The 19,257-nt window shown below is 46.9% G+C and overlaps 1 protein-coding gene across 4 annotated transcripts in view; it reads right to left on the bottom strand.

Annotated features, from left to right (window-relative positions):
• Positions 1-19,257, bottom strand: part of LOC139059306 (sodium-dependent noradrenaline transporter-like) — a 117,413-nt gene that overhangs the window by 90,117 nt on the left and 8,039 nt on the right. For all 4 annotated transcript variants that reach the window (XM_070537516.1, XM_070537519.1, XM_070537517.1 and 1 more), the window contains exons 2-3: positions 18,426-18,557; positions 2,657-2,829 (exon numbers count right to left, since the gene is read on the bottom strand). In XM_070537516.1, coding sequence (XP_070393617.1) covers positions 2,657-2,829; positions 18,426-18,557 — 305 coding nt within the window. The remainder of the gene's footprint in view (positions 1-2,656; positions 2,830-18,425; positions 18,558-19,257) is intronic.

Below are 19,257 nucleotides of genomic sequence, written 5' to 3'. Positions count from 1 at the left end.
CAATTCAAATGTGAGTGGAAAAAATTAGAATCTAAAACAATCCAGGTGCCACCTAAAACAGAGAAAGCCATGCGCGTGTGCTATACGGGTAGAAATTGCGCAGGAACCCATAAAACACGAAAGGAAGGATTATGCGAATTGGATATTGTACAATATTATGCATCATAATTACCCGCTCGCTGGTGTGTCTGTGAGGCGACATTTCAACTGATAAGATAGTTGCAAGCAATAAAGCTGTGAAGTTATCATTATGTTGAATAAAACCGTAGAAATATTGGAACGTATGGACTAACCAGATGCATTATGTGGTGAACAGACAAGTGCCGCGCAAAAGCAGCCTTCACAACAAATTTATAGAGTTCTAGTTTGTGTCTTTTCAATTTACCTTTGATTACCCTAACTTTCCAGATGACTCAATAAATTTAGTCAACATGCTTGCGTTACTTCAAATCTGGATAAATGTTACAGTAATGCACTTATGCAGTAATTTAATTAATTATGGGGTTTTACGTGCCGCAACCCCTTTCTGATTAATAGGCACGCCCTAGTGGGGGACTCCGGAAATTTCGACCACCTGGGGTTCTTTAACGTGCACCTAAATCTAAGTACACGGGTTTTTTCGCATTTGGCCCCCATCGAAATGCGGCCGCCGCGGCCGGGACTCGATCCGGCGAGCTCGTATTCAGCAGCATAACACCATTGACTTATGCAGTACAAGCTGTGTTCATGACTTCCCTATACTGAAAGTCAGTGGTTCTCTTTTTATTTGTAAATAAATGCTTCATTAATTTTCTGATCCTGATTTTCATTTGCCACTTCTTGCTCAAATAAAAAAATTAGGAAATTGGAGTATTTGATAAAAATTGGCCATTTGTTTAAAGGGAAGCTGAAAGGTCTTCCAGAAAAAATGAGTGAACATCTGTACATAATGGTTTTCAACCCTCCGAATTCGAATATCGTATCGAAATTGAGCGAAAGTGCAGCTGCGGACACGCCCAGCTCGCGCGTCTCGTTTCCGGCTGTGATTGGTCGGTGCGCCTCGTGACGTCAACTCTAGTAACCGACCGCTGCCGCTACACATGAAGCGCGGTGCCAGGTAGTTTGGTGCTGTTTTTCTGAGACGGTAATGGAAAATATAGAGAGACTGCGTTTTTCTGAGGAGTTCGGTGTTACTTCCGACATGTACGAGCCGATTGCGAAGAGCCGGCCTCTCGAAGAAGCAAACGATGCTGGTGCGAGCAGTGCTTTTGACGCGAACGAAAGCGAAGTCTTGGGATCTCCTCGTGTTCGAAATGCTCTTTGGTGAGTATGTTTTTTGCAAAGCGATCTAGTGATCTCGCCGATCTTTCGCCGATCTAGTAAGCTCGTTTCCGGTCAAACAACTGTAGTGTTGTGTTCCTGCGTGCCTCCTCGTGGAACGTAAGAGGGGATGCGATCGTCGGCATTTGTGCGCTGTCCAAAGCTGTCGGCAATCTACAAAGACGGTTTAAACGCGTGAAAAGCTTCCCGGTTCATGCAGTACGTGTAGTGACCTTCATCTGTTGACTACCACTCACGTTGACTACCACTCACGTTGATTACCACTCACGTTGATTACCACTCACGTTGATTGCCACTCACGTTCACTACCACGCACGTTGACTAATACTCTACATACACACAGACACACAAACAAAGGAATGCAGGGTCGATCGAAGCAGATTACGATGGCATGCACGCAGAAACAAGCGCGGTCAGGCACGGCCGCGGACGCTGCGAAGGAACGAAACAGAGTTGACGTCACAACACCGTGGTGTCCGGTCTCCGCTCCGCTCGCTCACTCATCGGGGGGCGGAGCTACAGCGCAATTTCAACCGACGATTACGTGACTCCAAATTAAAAAAAAAACCGAAATTTTGCCTACATGGTTTATAAGGCTCCCGCATCCGTATATGAGCGTCTTAGTGAATTCGACAGACTCTTCAGCTTCCCTTTAAGACATATTCTTGAACAAAAGCGGCCATTGGCGTAGAGCTGGCGTTTGACTACACTGATAAAAGTAGCGCATGGTAGAGCGTTATCTTAGAGAATGAAAAATAATTTCACAGGTATTACTGGTCCAAAGCACTATGGAATTACGAGGCTCGATATAGTGGAGGACTAGGAACAATGCTCTATAACATGGTTCTTCAGCATTCTTTACAAAATAGTTCAGCTTCGCTACCATTGTCCAGGTTCGTGCAGACATCTTCTCAAGCCAAGTACTCAGCAATCAGTTTTGAGGCATTCAAATCACATTGCTTTCTTTTCTGCGCCAGGGTTTACCTAGGCTCCAAGAGAAACTACCGCCTGAGGCGGGGCACACACAAAAAAGAACAACTAAAAACAAAAAAAGGAAGGACCGCGAATAGCTAACGTGACGCTTTCGCAACTGTACACGTTTGTAGACACATTTTTCTCTTAGTAAAAGTCTTTGTACGTCACTAATTTTTTCCCTGTGAGCGGCGGCAGTAGTCTGTAAAATGTTACTTTTTATAAAAATTGTCTCTTTTATATGCCTACATTTTTTTTTCGGAACCGAAGAGGGACTCGTGAGAATGCATCCTCGTTGCCCTCGATGTATCAGTAGAACCCATACTGTTCCTTGGAACTAAGCAAATTTATTCAACCTACTTACTCTGCCGAGCTGGTTCTGGTAACAGCCGTTGTGTCCTATGTCGTGCTCATCACAGACGCTCCAGGGCAGCACCGGCGAGAACGAGGCTGTCAAATATATCCACGAGTAGGCTATCGCGGGAACGTGGAACATCACCTGTAGCAGGTCGCCGCTCAGCATCGTCCAGCCCAAGCCTGGATACGAGTGAACAAGGTTCTTGCGAGTTGCTACGGCTTGCATAATTACTGCGCTGCATCTCATCGAAAGAACACTGTAAATAACATCAATGCATCCTCCGACGCCATTTCAAGGAATATTTATTCAATCAAGAGCCTCATTGAATGAAGCACAGTATAAATAGCAGGCCACTAACTCAAAGTACCCAGGAAATAGTAGAAAGACTGTAAGTGGTTTTGAGATCAGTTCCATAGGCCCAGTGTCAGTGTTAGTAGGGTGTCCAACCTAACTTGGGAAAATATTTAAAAAAAACATCAAATGTTGCTTCACTGGATAGAACCAATGTATTGGTTGCCGTCACTTGCAGACTCTCAGATTATTTTTACCGCCTACTTACATAATTAGTCTCAATTAATATATCAACTTCTGAAATATTATACGTAGAATAAAAGTATCAACGACGAAATTGTAGGGCAACATGAAAAACCACCGATACAGCTTTCTGTTGCTCGATGCGTGCTACATAAAAGTGTTCTTCTGAGCGTGAACGTGGCCAGCGAATACACGCTAAGTGCCTCCAGCGGTCAACCGCGCGATAATGTTGTGAGTATTTGTAGGCTGCTTCCGGGTGCACTGTAACCTACCGCTGGCCCTGATGTGACGACCAGATGTCTGGCCTACTCGTTTAGCTTCAATCACTTTGCGCAATGCTCGCTCCCAGTTATTTCTTTCCTCTATAGCCGCGAAGCAGAAGCAATCTGCAATGGACGGCATTCATCATCAGAATGGTACACCGTAATATTCCAACCGCAAGTAAACGGCTCGTTCGCTTCATGTTTCTGCGTACTCATTTGTCTTTCAACATAGAGATGTAGAATCACGTAAAGCAGTCAAGCGCTACCACTCATTCTGAGGGAAAGACATTTTAATAGTTATCGTGCGGTCGATTCGGGTGTTTCTGTAATGCTTGCGGCCGTCCTGCAACTCTTTCAGATTTGTATGATGTTGTCATTCCTTGCTCATATTCCACTCTGTATTTCTTGTGCGGTATTTGTATTCTTTATGTCCATGTTGAAATGCTATTCTTATCTGTGGTGCTATTGCTAAAGTATTTTTCCACATTAGTTTTTTGATTGACTTTCCTTCAATACATACTTTTGTGCTTATTTATTATTTGATCTTCATTAGGGGTATTTCTTGATGGCCCATATGTACATGTTTCTGGTATCGCACTGCTTAATCTATATCCTGTATAACATAAGTACTGTTCTCATAAAGGCACTGACAACCTGGCAGAATGTGTTGTGAGATGTTTGGTGGATATGAAATGTCATTATTTACAGCGATAGAAACAAACATGCTGTTCGCAATCAAGGTAGAAAAAATTTTAAATTGACACTGAAAGTTTAAAAAAAACGTATGCGGTGAGAACTGGTGGTGAATTCTCGGTAAATCGGATATTGTACATGATATTAGTATACCTAAGTCAGCTAATATATGTACCGCGTACTTATTGCTTAAAATTTCAGTTTGTATGTTATTATGCTCTTGCGCTTAATTCTATACGCATTAGGATAAACATATGGTACCCACTAACGAGCTCGGCCTTCGTGGTAGCTATTGGAGCGGCAGAGGCACTCATTGCATGGTGGGGCAGGAGTGTTGTACGTGCACGAGTCCTTGAGTTAGCAACCCGTGTTCTATTGTCTCTTTGAGATACAAACAGATACCACAACACTAGCATTCCGGACATATCCTACCGCTTAGCTTAGCTTGACTAATTAACAATTAGAGCGGGAACTCCCAACTGGCGAATTGTCTTCTACTGCGTAATATTCTTGTAATCACTGCTTATGAAGCCGATACTCCACCCTTGAAATCGACCTTGCGCATTTTAAGAGACAAGCCAATGCAAAGAATACCACGCCCACTATGGCAATGTCCACAGTAAAACGCTTGTTCTAAGCACCAATCTCGCGTTTGATAAATGAAGCAAACGTTGTTGTAGAGCTTTTCCTGCTCGCACAATTCGCCCGCCGATACGGTCACCTCCCTTCTAACGCACCCTCTTCAGAAGCGTATCCAAGGCATTTGATCACGTAGAACAGCCAGCGATCATGACGGCTCTCCCCAACCTCAAATTAGGCGCCCGCATGTATACGTACACGCAAGCCTTTCTCTCGCTACGCACGGTTCAAGTTCATATGGGCCCCCATGCGTCCCCTCCTTGCGCCCTTAGCGAAATAGGCACAAAGCGAGGTTCTCTATTATGCTATTTTCTCTTCAATGTCACACCGACCTTTACACCGCGCACTTCACCATTTCCATTACCTTCGCCACATCACCTACGCGAACGACATCCTTCTGTGGACCACCCTCGGCAGTGATGACGCCATAGAGGAAACATTATAAGCCATCGCAAACCTCACAGAACAACATGAACAAAGAATAGGTCTATGGTGTTCTCCGGAATAGTCTGAGATACATCTTATACACCCCCCACCGTGTGCCCTGATCACGGCCCACATCGTAGTTACTGTGGACGTACGCCCTATCCCAGAGGTTGTCACACTCCGCTTCCTAGGCCTTCACATCCAAAACCACGACCAGAACACTTTCACTATCCAGAAACTCACGCGGGTGATGAAGAAGCTCTCGCATCTCATCCGTATAGTTTCAGGCAAACACTATAACATGCCTTCATACTCAGTCGTTTCCTCTACACAATCTCCCGCCTCCGATCTTGACACGAATAAATCATCACCCTGGATTTTATGATTTGTAAAGCCTACAGAGAAGCTTTACACCTTCCATCCGCTCCTCCCAAACCAAAACTCTTACATCTACCGCTTGTCCTCCATCAATACCACAAACGAACTCATAGAGGTCCACAGACAAACACAACTCGCTCGCCTAGCTTAACCCTTCAAAGAACGTTATAAAATTGATACTCTCCGAACTCGCATACTAGCAGTGGACCCGATATTACTACCAGTCACACGCCCAATACACACAAAGCTCCTAGTAAAACGCCTCCTGAAGAACACAGACGTGGCCTATCACTCGGCCCGCTGCATAGCACATGCAAAAGCTCGCCTCAAATACTACGGTTTGAAAGCTCGCGCTGTATGGGTGGACGTGGCCTTCACGGGCGAAGACGGGGTAGTTGCAGTCGTTTACAATAGAGCGGCCGTGACCATATACTCCATCGCATCGTAACTCTCTACTTTCCTGTCATACCCACCCAAGCATCCACGAAAGAGGCGGCAATCGCGCTCGCCCTTATACGCACTAATGCCCGGTACGTCCTTACTGACTCGAAAACTGTACGCCTAAGCTGTGCACCAGCCCCAGTCTACGAGATCTTGTTCCCACAAACCCGCCCCGCCATGTGGAGCTGATTTGTGTGCACCGCGCCTCATGTCTCATCAACCGGGCGGTGGCGCAATGGGGCTCTTCCCGGGAGCGCACGCACTCCTTCAGAGAGCTGAGCCAGGGATATTGCACCGAACGCCAGCTATATCCCCGCACTACCAGTCCCTTTGCAATTGTCAGGAAATATTGAGGCGACGCCTTAAGATCTGCACCCTTCCCTCTCCCTATTTGCTGTCCCTCTTCCATCCGACGACATATACTCCTGGCTGTTCCGAATGCACCCAACCCCACGTTACCCTTACCCACATGCTCCTTGGATGTTTGGTTAAACCTCCCTCGTGGGGCGGCGAGATCCTGACCGCCTGGAAGCAATGGAAGACCCTGTTGTGATCGACGGACTCGGCCAGGCTGATAGCCACTGAACGCGCCGCCGACATAATGGAAATGCATGGACTCATGAACGTGTTGCACAGCGGAGTATTGCTTGCTCTATTATCTCCATGCCGGCAAAATCGCTCGCTCCAGAATAGGAGTCGTTGGTGCGCCTTGGTTCAGTTATTTGCGTGATGCCACGCTACCCAGACGATATGACTGCTTGCGTCACGCGTGCGTCTGAGCGCGCGCGGCTTCCGAGCCGGTGGAGAAGCGATAGACGCACAGAACACCTATACAAACTTAGAGAAGGGAAACTGTACCTTCCACAGTGCTACGGAAATAAGCGTAGCGGTGGCGTCGTGAACTAAAGTATGTGACCATGGTTGGCGCTGTACAACAGGAAACGGAAACGGGGTTTTGCACACGCTTTACCAGGTGTTCTGTCGCTTTACTGGGTTTCTGGCTTCTGCGCCTCGATCGTGCTCCCGCCAGTTTAGTTGCTGTGTAGCAAACGTAGCGCCTATATTAAGTAGGCGCTACGTTTGCCACACAGCAACCAAACTGGCGGGAGCACGATCGAGGCGCAGAATACATGTAGCGCTGAGTCATATCGAGTTAAGGCACACTCTGAACTGACTTTTAAGGGCATCCCGAGCGGTTTTTCGTTTATTACGCCGCCGTTACGCCGAGTTGTGCCGCCGCGCTCCAGCTGTTGCATTTCGTGTAGGGCTACTGACAAAATGCGGTTTCCAGGTGGCACGATGGCCTCGACTGGAATAAACGCACACGACACCAAAGATTGAGTAAGCCTGAAAATATTTTATTTGCATTTAACAAGTACAACAAAAAGCACACGTCTACGCATCCACACAAACGCGGTTACATAGTCAAGAACATAGGCAAGAAATGGCTCATTAATAAGGGTAGCACAAACGTACAAGAAACAAGACCTAAGCTACAAAACGTACGGTCGGCTGCTAAGTATAATAATTTTCCTGTCACCGCGTGTCACTTTTATAGAGCATCTTTACAGCACTACGAGGCCGGGTAGTTTGGCGGAAAGAATGCAACAGCTTACGGCCGTCAGCTGCCTCTGTCATAATTATCCTAATCTCCGCATCAACGTCGTGCAAGTCCGCATACAGGCATCTGTATCTGAACCATATGTGTGCCAGCTTAATACATGTGTAGTGAAATTATGACAACCACTGCGTCTTATCAAACGTATTGGTTTTGCAAATGCGCATTACAGCTGATGGAACGACATACTGTAAGTGAAGCACAAGAGAACAAGGACAAAAGGAGGATACAACACTTGAAGAAATAAAGAATTAGTAGGCGTACAGCAAACAAGCAATGACGGAGAACACACAATGATCGGGTGTTCTGTGACATCGCTTTGCGTATTTACGGTGTTATGGAGATCAACGGCATAAAAACGTACCTTCAAGCGTACTCCCTCAACCTCCGCCGCATTCATCATGATAATCGACGCCTAAACAAAATGAGGCACTATTTTTTGCCAAGAGTAGACTTCTTTACAGCAAGTCTGTGTAATGACTCGCAGACGAAACCAGCATGCTTTCGAAAATGTTTTACCACCGTAGTATTCGAACGCCAACGGCCAGGAAACACATCGATGCCAATAGGCTGTCGGCTGTCGGTGGTTAATCAAGTACAAAAACCTTGACGCTATGAATAAAAAGCAGCTTCAACAATCAAATTTTTAAAAAATCAACTGCCTATTTGCCTGAGGTAACAAAACATCTTTAGACACCTCAATTGTTTATGTCAATGGTTTGTGTAAAGTAAAAAATTCAGCATGTTTAGCGCCCCTAGCAGAGAAAGCACAAATTAAAGTATTCGACCAAATTACAGTAACTCCACTTGCGCGCTTACGCTGAAACGTGCCTCGATTGATTTTTCGCCCTCTGTGGCCATTTGTTGAACTTGAGAGTGTACGGAGCCTGATAGACGCTCCGTCACTACGTCTGTTACATTATCACGTGTCTGTTAGTCTTCCTCTGACTTCCGTCGTGAGGCGCCACTCCAAATAGTACTCTCCACCACCATCGTAAAGCAGGCGCGAGCGCTAGCCAAAGGGTGGGGTAGGAAAGGATGATAGGAGAGGGTGGAGAATGGTCGGATCGGCTGCACCCGGCTGGCATTGAAAAAAGAGGAGGCGCTGGCTACAGTCGTGCGGATACCCATACACCATTCCACATATAACAGTCAACGCTGTGGATGCTAGGTATACTTCTTGCAGTGGCTTCGTTGACATATAGTTTCTTGAGAGCGTGATTTGGCTGAGGCAAGGAATGTGTATTTTGACAGGCTGAGAATGGTGAGTAGAGTGGCTTTACCTAAATGTAAATGCAGGGTCGCCGAGTGGTTTTGGTGCCGCGCTATAGGGTGAGCAGGGGGCAATGACCCCCACGACGAGGCAAGCTGGATTTCCTAGCAGCGGGGCAACGAAGTGACAGACGGTCGCTACAAGGGCGGCCACCTGGAACACCGGAGGCTTGGTTGTGAATGACAGAATATATCAAGAGTTAATAATTAAGATAAGCTGGTTTCGTGAAGTCGCACGACACTGTATGTTCTTTGTCGCGAACGTCAATCTTCAAGGTTTTCTCTGAACGTGAAACCACGCGCAAGGGGCCTTCATAGGAAGGAGTCAATGGTGGCTTGATAAAGTCACGTCGCAGAAAGACGTACGTGGCTGTGTCCATTGTCAGAAAACTAAGCACGGGCTGCCCGCGCGCGACACGTAAGGATGTAGGTATAACCTGCTCAAACTAGGAATGTAGTCTCTCTAAGTGCTGCGCGGCCCCTGGCGGAGTGCCTTGCTGGGTGCAGAAAAACTGGCCTGTATTCCGGACTGATTACCCATAGGGCCTCACGGCGGCGGTTACTCCGCGGTCAACCTTGGTTGTTTTCGCAGCCCCTGTAGTACTATACTCCGTGCCATACATAGCAGTCAACGCTATGGAAGCTACGCAAGAAGTTCGGTCAAGAAAAAGTATCACTACACGCATTCTCTCCATGCTTCGCTGCGCGCCAACACCGTTTCCTCGCGTGAGCATGCAGGTGAGGCTCGTCGCGACGGGTTGCAAATAAAAACCCAGAAAGGAACAAGAAAAATAAAAACGATATAAGACAGCGCATTAGCAGCCGTATACCACAGTGCGCTTGTTTGTAAGGATGAAAGCTTTTGTCATTCAATAGTGACCATATATAAACAACAGTTGCGCACAATTGCGGTCAAAAACATCGAACTATATCTAGGGGCGAACGACGCCACTGAAAGAAGTCTCTCTAGCCTCCACAGCGTGATGAAAATGATTTACTAAGCAACTCCATGAAATATCCTCAAGCGGATACACACATGAATCGAAGAGAGGCGGTACTATGGAGGCGTGCACAGACGCACTCTCTCTTGTCTCTACACTTCCAACACTACATACAAGGCTTGCCTGGTAAACCTGCTTGCATGGCATGCGACGGCTTCCCGGATAATGCTCACATTGTGTGGGATTGTCCGGGGAGCCGCCTCGCTATTCAGGCTAGCCTTGCCAAGCTCTCACCCACCCGTAGACCTACAAAACTTGACGAGTGGCTGGCGGACTCCTCCTCCAACTACGTACATGCCATGATCGAGCTCATCACGACGCTCGGCTTGGCAGACAACTAGAACAAAGCGGGCGAACCCGGACCGGGGTTCTTGAATAAAGTTGATTGTCTCTCTCTCTCTCCACACAGCGTTGACTGCTATGCATGCAACGCAGCATAGAGGTAGCCTTACCACCCAGTGCGGTCTGTCGAGCGTGGTCGTCAATGACGCCTTCAGTTGTCGGTGGGGACGGTCGACCATGGTATTGCTTTGTGGGTGGTAAGCGGTAGTGTTCTGAAGGCGCGTGCCGAGCAGTCAGGCCAAGGCAGAAAGAAACTCGAGATTTACAAGTGTCCGCCTCGGTCAGCAGTTATGCGCGAAGGGCAACCGTACCGCGACACCCACATAGAAGCAAATGCTGCCGCTCTTGTACCGGCGACAAACACGTGAGAAGGTACCTGGTACCTTGGCATTGCGGAAGCGGCGTCTCCAAGTCTTAATGGGCGTGATGGAAACGGCTATCTTGTGGTCGAAACGGCTGCACCACTGAACGCGATTTGCCAGGCCACTTTCACAGCTTGACAGGCTTGGCAGCTTCTCGCCCAGCTTCGAACTACTATGTTGATCCCTAGCCAGACGAAGCGCTCTTTGATAAGCCTCTGTGTCGCTCTAATACCCCGATGGCTTAGCCCGTGCCGTGAATCGAATATTGACCGCCGAAACTGATGGGGCTCGAACACTCGAGGAGTTGCCTGCGATGTCTCGCATGCGACCAGTGTTGTTGTGTAGAGAACCGGCACCGTCGGAAGTTGGAGCGATGAGCCCTTTTCTCGCAATTGGCTCAGCTAGGGGTCATTTTGCTGGGCGGAGCCTAGAGCTTCGAAATCCACAAGGCCAGCAGGCACAGCGCCAATCCACGACAGTGTATCAGCAGCCTCATTTTTGGTCTCGGAGATATGGTGGATTTCCGTAGAAAATTCCGAGATCAAGCAAGGTTGCCGAAACTCACGTTCTGAGTACAAGGAACTGCTGTCCATGAAAACGAAGATTAATTAATGGCTTGCGGTCGGCCAGAATGTAAAACCAGCAGCCTTCAAGAGAAAAAAAACGGAACGCTTGACAGCACAATAGATGGCAAACATCTCCCTCCCGAAGGCCCTGTAGCGAGCTTCTGTAGGTTTGAGGCGCTTTGATACAAAGCCTAGCGGCTTCCTGTTTGGGCCGTCGGGCTCCTGCAGTAGTGCACCCATTACCATGATCGACGGATCTATCATAAGGCAAGTTGACGGCGTCGGGCAACGAAAGAATTAACAACAGGCAGTCGCCAACCACATTTTGGCTTCCTATAACTAGTGTTCTTTATGCGACGAACAGTTGAAGGTAGACTATTCTTTAGTCGCGACGCACCCCGTCGGTAAGCGGCTGAAGAACTTCCGAACAGGATGGTATAAAGCACCTGTGAAAAATTAAGAGCCCCAGAAACTCGCGCAACTTTAGCGAGGAGGTTGGAGAGGGGAAGTTGATTGACCGCACCCATGATTCTAGCGGCTTGATGTCTTGGAGTGAAATGTGATTGCCAAATAAAATCCAGGGCTTCAACTCCGAAAATGGATTTGTGGGCCTTCAGGACCGGGCGGTGTTCAGTCAGTCGCTCAAATAGAAGGCGGAAGTGTTCGTTGTGCTCTTCGTCTGTGCGACTTTCCATGAGCATGTCGCTAAGGTGGACGGAAATAAATGGGCGTGTGCGCGTAAGATCGTTCATGAACCTTGCGAAAGCTTGCGCCACATTCTTCAAACCGTAAAGCATAGGGACAAATTTAAATAGGCGAAGTGGAATAGTCACTGCAGCCTTCGGAGTTTGGCTTGGCTCGGCAGGGATTTCGTGGTACGCGCTCATGATAGCGATTTTGCTGTATATTTTCCTTCCTGCGAGACAGGTGCCGAAGTCGTGGGGAATGTATGTGTGTAGGGAAGGGCACATTGATCCGGAGAAGTGACAGCACTCAAAGCTCGGTAACCACCACAAGGCCGCCGGTCTCCACTATCCAGGTTTGGAACCAGATGGAGAGGTGAAGACCAGTAATAGAATAGAATAACGCCGTGCGTTATTCTATGTGTTGGAACACATGGAATATGTTATTCCATGTGTTAAACCATGTGTTCGAACTCACGGCGCGCGATTTCCAAACTCCGTCCAGTGAGCCTCCGTGGCAGGGCAGTGACAGGTGGGCGGGGGTGGTCCACAAAAAGGGCTGAGTGCAACGACTTGCTCGTTCGTGAAAGCAACTGTGGTACTAGCACAACTGCAACTGTGAGTCTCTATGTGCACTGCGGCACTGTGAAGCCGAATGATTGCGCTGAAGTTGGCCGTCCGTGTTGCCGCGAGCCGTCAGCTTCTTCAGTGCACTGATATGGCGGTCGACTGTCTCCTTCAGGCGCGAGAGTTGGTCTCCTGGCTCTGAGACTCTCGCAGCAGTGACAGGTAACTGTGCTGAAGACGAACAGTTGCATATGTGGTCAGCGAATGCCACCAGCCGATCGACACTCATCTCGTCGGAACCCGCAAGTACCATGTGTGCGGATGGAGAGCGTTACAAGACCAGCTCGCGCAAAATTGGTAGTTCGCTACAGTTTGCAGAGTGCTTACCCAATACCCGATGCTACGTTGCAGGAGTTGTGACCATCGTTGGTCGTCGAGTTCCTTGCAGAAGAGCTGTTGGTGCCTACTATGTTGCGTTCAGTAATCAGGTAATCAATCAGGTAATAGAGAAATGTGCGGAATATAACCAACCCTTATATATAGCTTTCATTGATTACGAGAAAGCGTTTGATTCTGTCGAAACCTCAGCAGTCATGGGGGCATTACGGAATCAGGGTGTAGACGAGCCGTATGTAAAAATACTGAAAGATATCTATAGCGGCTCCACAGCCACCATAGTCCTCCATAAAGCAAGCAACAAAATCCCAATAAAGAAAGGCGTCAGGCAGGGAGATACGATCTCTCCAATGCTATTCACAGCATGTTTACAAGAGGTTTTCAGAGACCTGGATTGGGAAGAATTGGGGATTAAAGTTAATGGAGAGTACCTTAGTAGCTTGCGATTCGCTGATGATATTGTCTTGCTTAGTAACTCAGGGGACCAATTGCAATGCATGCTCACTGACCTGGAGAGGCAAAGCAGAAGAGTGGGTCTAAAAATTAATCTGCAGAAAACTAAAGTAATGTTTAACAGTCTCGGAAGACAACAGCAATTTACAATAGACAGCGAGGCACTGGAAGTGGTAAGGGAATACACCTACTTGGGGCAGGTAGTGACGGCGGATCCGGATCATGAGACGGAAATAATTAGGAGAATAAGAATGGGCTGGGGTGCGTTTGGCAGGCATTCTCAGATCATGAACAGCAGGTTGCCATTATCCCTTAAGAGAAAAGTATATAACAGCTGTGTCTTACCAGTACTCACCTACGGGGCAGAAACCTGGAGGCTTACGAAAAGAGTTCTACTCAAATTGAGGACGACGCAACGAGCTATGGAAAGAAGAATGATAGGTGTAACGTTAAGGGATAAGAAAAGAGCAGATTGGGTCAGGGAACAAACGCGAGTTAATGACATCTTAGTTGAAATCAAGAAAAAGAAATGGGCATGGGCAGGACATGTAATGAGGAGGGAAGATAACCGATGGTCATTACGGGTTACGGACTGGATTCCAAGGGAAGGGAAGCATAGCAGGGGGCGGCAGAAAGTTAGGTGGGCGGATGAGATTAAGAAGTTTGCAGGGACGCCGTGGCCACAATTAGTACATTAAAGGGGTTGTTGGAGAAATATGGGAGAGGCCTTTGCCCTGCAGTGGGCGTAACCAGGCTGATGATGATGATGATGATGATGATGATGATGATGCGTTGGCTCTGGGCGCCACAGTACCGTGCGTTTCACTTCGTTGTATGCGGTGGCTGAAAGCGCGCCCGCTAGCAAGTCCTCTATGGCATCGGCGATGTCGAAGGAGAGTGAAGCAATGATGTGCAGGTAATTTTCTGACTATTAAGTGACCACAGGGAGTTGAAAACGGGCCTCTACTTACATAGACCAAACTCGGGGATTCTTGGGCGAAAAGCTGGGAAGCTGAAGCTCTGCGGTGATGACAGGAGACGCTATCGGGGCGTCATCCCTGTGAGGAGGAGTAGGTGCAGCGTCGCCCATGCCTAGTGTTAGAAGAAAACGTAGATCTCCTGGGTTACCATTTGTTGGGAGCTGGGTTTAGCGGAGGCAAGAAATACACGTTTTGACAGGTTGAGAATGAAGAGTCGACTGGCTTTGCGGAAAAGTAGACGCATGTTTGCCGAGTGGCTGTGGCAGTGCTCCCATCGGGCGAGCAGGGGAAAATGACGCCCACGTCAAGGCACGGCGAGGGGAGCAAGGAGCAATGACCCTTCCTCCCCCTCCCCCAACGAGGCAAACTGGATTTCCGAAGAACGGGGACAGAGACGATACGGATGTTTGCTACAACTTCAATGTTTTTCACCGCAAATGTGCGCCGCTGTTTTTATATAGGGCGAGTACTGAATGAAACAAGTTTTAATCCTCAGAAACAAACACACTGTGGTCTCCTGCTGCTAATGCCTCGTTTTAGACTAGCTTTACTTTCGTTGTTCTTTTGGGGTTTTTTACTTTCGACCCATCGCGAGGAAGCTCACGTGCATGCTCGCACAATCGAACGCTGTTGGCGCACAGCGAAGCATGGACAGAACGCCAAGTGCAACATAGACGGCACGCATGGAGTGATAACTTTTCTTGACCGAACTTGCACTTTTCGTCGTCGCAGGAAGAAGATCTTTACATCTACCACGACTCGAATCGTACGTGTCCCTGACATTGCGATGGTCACTGTTGCTGGGAGATGCAGAACTCAGGCTACCACTGCTGGTCAGCAGATTATTCTGTGTACTGTGCTTGCGCAGTGCCCTCAGGCCCTCATAAATGGGTTTGATTTTCTTTCTGCCAATTCCGTTTTGATTGCCAGTTCCGCCTGTGTCTTCGGCTTCAACTTCCATTGACCGTCCGTCATTTCGTTGTCCCCGCCGACCTGGTCGTTTCTCCCTGCTCCAACCGAAGCGGCAAACCGACAGGGGCACCACCACAGCCACTCGGTAAAACTGCTCCTACGTTTGAATAAAGCCAGCCGATCCTCCGTTCTCCATCTACCAAAGTATGTATACCTTGCCTCCGCTAAACCGAGGTCCCAGCAAACTATAAGCGAACGAAGCCATTGGTAGAAGTCCATCTAGCCTCCGCAGCGTCGACTGATACGTATGGAATTCAGTATAGAGACCTGTGTGCCCCAAATCCATGGGGGAACGAAACGTTTTGGGCCGTACCATTCATATGGGGGTGTATTAGCCAGGGAAGTTGTCTATCGCAGACCGTGTAACTACGGCCAAACTCTGCGTCCAGTAAGATTCTCTTAAATTTGGAATTCTCCCCAGTGAACCTCTAATGAGGTTGAAACTCACGCTTCTGCAGCTTGGACGCAGCAGTGCACCATCCGGTTCGTACACAACATGGCAGCTACCACGGCGCACATCTCCATGTTTTGCCGCCACAATTGCGGTAGACGGAGCCACAACAGCAGACGCAGCCGGCAGCAACAGCGGCCAGCACGGGTGCACTACCTCATTGCTCCGGTGCGGCGCGCGGGGACATCACGTGTCCTTTCATACTTCTGCGTAGTACTATCTTTTGTTAGCTTTTCTCGTTCATATAATGGACGTTAGCCAGCCCAGGTATTCCTGGAGTAGGGTGGGAGGATAGAGGAGGCCTACATCAAGAAGTTCCACCCTCCAACCTCCATACCATACTGCCTTCTCTTTTAAGAGCGATAAATAAAGTGTTTCATTCATTCATTCATTCATATAGGTACTCAATTGCGGTTGTGGATGCATGCGTCCATGGCGTTCAAGTTTCGATGTCGGACTTCGGTAGTAGAAGTCGTGTGTTCCAATCCTGCCACTAGGAAGTTTGATGGCATTTATTTTATTATTCCAAAAAGAGTACTTTGTTTAAAACGATGAGTTTGCAGGGTGGTCATAAAGTAGAAGGACGAAGTGTCAGCAAATGTATGTACTAACCATCATTCTACCCTATGCATGCTTACAAAATACCACCTCGGAGGTCCCGTGTATCTTATCGAAGTTCGTCTATATAAGCGGAGAAATTCACTTATTACTTCCTAGATGGCATCGGTGTTCTTTCTTTCTTTTGTACACGAAACGGGACGTAGAATAGAACGGATCAGAAAGTGAACGCTGCATCTAGCCAAAGAATGCTACGCATTAAAAACGCCTGGCGCATGCAGTCAGCAAAAGCATGGCCTTCGAGAGTAGTTTCTGTTACGGGGACAGAGCCATCAGTGGGGCGTAGATTTGACACCAGCTATTTTTCTAGAAATCATTTATTGCTTGGGAAAACGTCACCTACAGTAACAGCGCCTTGATAAGCAACACATTACTTTCTTACAGATAGGGCCGCGTTTGTTGTCTGCTTCCTGCGGATGGCGGTGGATATACACTATCGTGCTCACTAAATACTGTATTCATTTTGATTCTTGAGCACGACTACGTCGTCAATGCAGATCGCAATAATGCTGATAAAAATGTTCCGTGGTGCTTTTCTCGTTATTACGGTGTAATTGAATACAGAGACCAGTAGGCTTTCCGTTGCACTAAAGAAAAGGTACATAAAAGTTGGTTTTCAGTCCTTATGAACGAAATAACAAGAATGGCAATAAGAGAATGAGTAGGGCGGTATGATTAAACGGGACACGTCGCTTGACAGAGCGGCCACTATTTTAGAGTAGGTTTTCGGTGAGAACGGCATTAACGTTGTATTCATATTTCGTGTAGAAATACGTAGCAAAAGATAAACGAATATTTAGTAAATTATTACCACCTCCTCACATTCAAATATTGTAAAATTCATGAATAATTTATGAAAAAGTGTTTACCAGTTCGTCCCACAAAATATGTGTACGACAATACAGCTACAAACTTTGCTGCAGTATAAATTTCACATGTGAGATGTTAGGTTGCATACGTGGTAACAATATCTAGAAAGTTAGGAACTTAAGCAAATTTCAAGTATGACCAGAGACAATTGTTGTGACTAATTTATAAATTTAGGAAATATCTGATATCTGCATTATCGATCTAGAGAGCCAACTCAGTCTGAGGCCTGGCAGGGTTTATTTATTCTTTATTTTTTATTAAAACAAGTAGATTGCTTAAGTGCATTCTACCACGAAAAATGTCCATACAACAATCTCTCAGTGCAATTGCAATAACTACAGGTGGTGGCCTCCTGTTCAGCCGTCCTGTAGGTCCTCTTTTGCCCTGAGGTTTAGGCTCGAAAAGTTGCCACGCGAATGCTAGGAACGCAGGTGACGGCGTTTGCTTGCAGGACGATTTGGATCGTATTACAAGGTGGTGCCAGAACTGGCAAATAACGTTGAATCCAAAAAAAGTGTCTTTAAATGCGCGTTTCAAAAAAAAAGAAACAAATAGAAACAGCATACCACATAAATACGTATGAGATTACTACCGAGCCAACATGGAAATATATTGGCACTGTTTTGTCGCATAATTGTTCATGGAATGACAATAATATGTTGTTGGTAAAGCAGCAATTGCTCTTAACTTTATGCGGCGGTAAATGAGATGCGCACCCCAGAATATGAAGAACACAGTCTACCTCACATGTATACCGATATTGGAGTACACATGCTCTGTATGGGACCCGATGTAGGCGAAGTCTATAGATCAGCTCGAAAAAATTCAGAACAGAGCCGCGCGGTTTGTTTTAAAGCAGTACGAGCGCACCGATAACTGTACGGTTAGGAAAACAGAATTAGGTTGGGAATCGCTTTGGTTTCGCAGAAAAAGAGTGTGTTTGAAGTTGTTCTTTTGTGCTTTACATTGTAATACCCAAATTGCTCATAACAACTATTTTGATGAATCCAATTACATATCTAGTCGAAATGAGCACCGACACAGAGTGAAAGCGCACCGTGCAAGGAGTAGCATGTCCTACAGTTCCATCTTTGTGATGACTATTACAGCTGGGAACCGGCTGCAGGAGAGGCAAGTGTGGTGTAAAGATGAAGAGGTGTTTAATTCAAGTCTGTAACCCCCCTGCTGTAACACTGTTTGGCAAAGCACGACACTCACTGAATAAAGAATAAAAAATAAGCAACAAGCACCTCTTGCCATGGGAAATCCCTCGAAGGCCCTTGGTATAGACGATCCAGAGAACTGACCTAGGAACAGCTCCAGATACAGCATTGGCACACCAACGGTACAGGTCAGTATCAGGTACACTGCCAGGAACACCACTACGCGAGGGAAAAGTCAACAACAAAAAATAAACTGCATTAGGCAGCAGCCACAAAAGCACTCAATCACTACTAGATTGGCGGAGCACGCATGTGGGCACCAAGCACCAGTATTCTTAAAATAATGCAGTATCTACAGTGTTTATATAAATGCAACGCCTTCAGCTTCATAATTGATCCCCTAAGCTATAGCGTCATATCAAGTCAAAGTATAAGACATATTTGAAATGATTACTTGACATGGGAGGCGCATGTTTCCGAAGTGTGCAAAAAAAAAATTAAGGGCACTGTCATCATAACAGGCTTCAAGACAGAGCCAATGTGATTGCATGGTGTAAGGCAACAATCGACAAGGGAAAGCGTCATCTTATATCGCCTGAGAGTATGCGACGACTGTTTGCTGAGCAGGAGAGATCAGATTAACGAGCTTTTGCGAAGAATTGCAAGAAACGTAACATTTCGTTCGTGAGTGCACAAAACTAGTGTAGAATTGTCCTAACGGCACTCCAAATGCTAAATGCACCCAAATAATGTTGTTATGTTATACTTTGTACCAAGTACTACAACGTGGAATACAAAAATGAACTATGAAAGCTAAGGCTCTCAAACAGACAGAACGGTATGTTATACTGAAAATTTACACAAGCTATGGTAAGTGAACGTGTCAATATTATGCGCCATATATATCAACCTCCATTTC

Source organism: Dermacentor albipictus, chromosome 1, assembly GCF_038994185.2.
Source record: "Dermacentor albipictus isolate Rhodes 1998 colony chromosome 1, USDA_Dalb.pri_finalv2, whole genome shotgun sequence".
Classification (NCBI taxonomy): domain Eukaryota; kingdom Metazoa; phylum Arthropoda; class Arachnida; order Ixodida; family Ixodidae; genus Dermacentor; species Dermacentor albipictus.
Note: the sequence above shows the minus strand (reverse complement) of the source record. Positions and strands in the feature narration are given on the sequence as shown.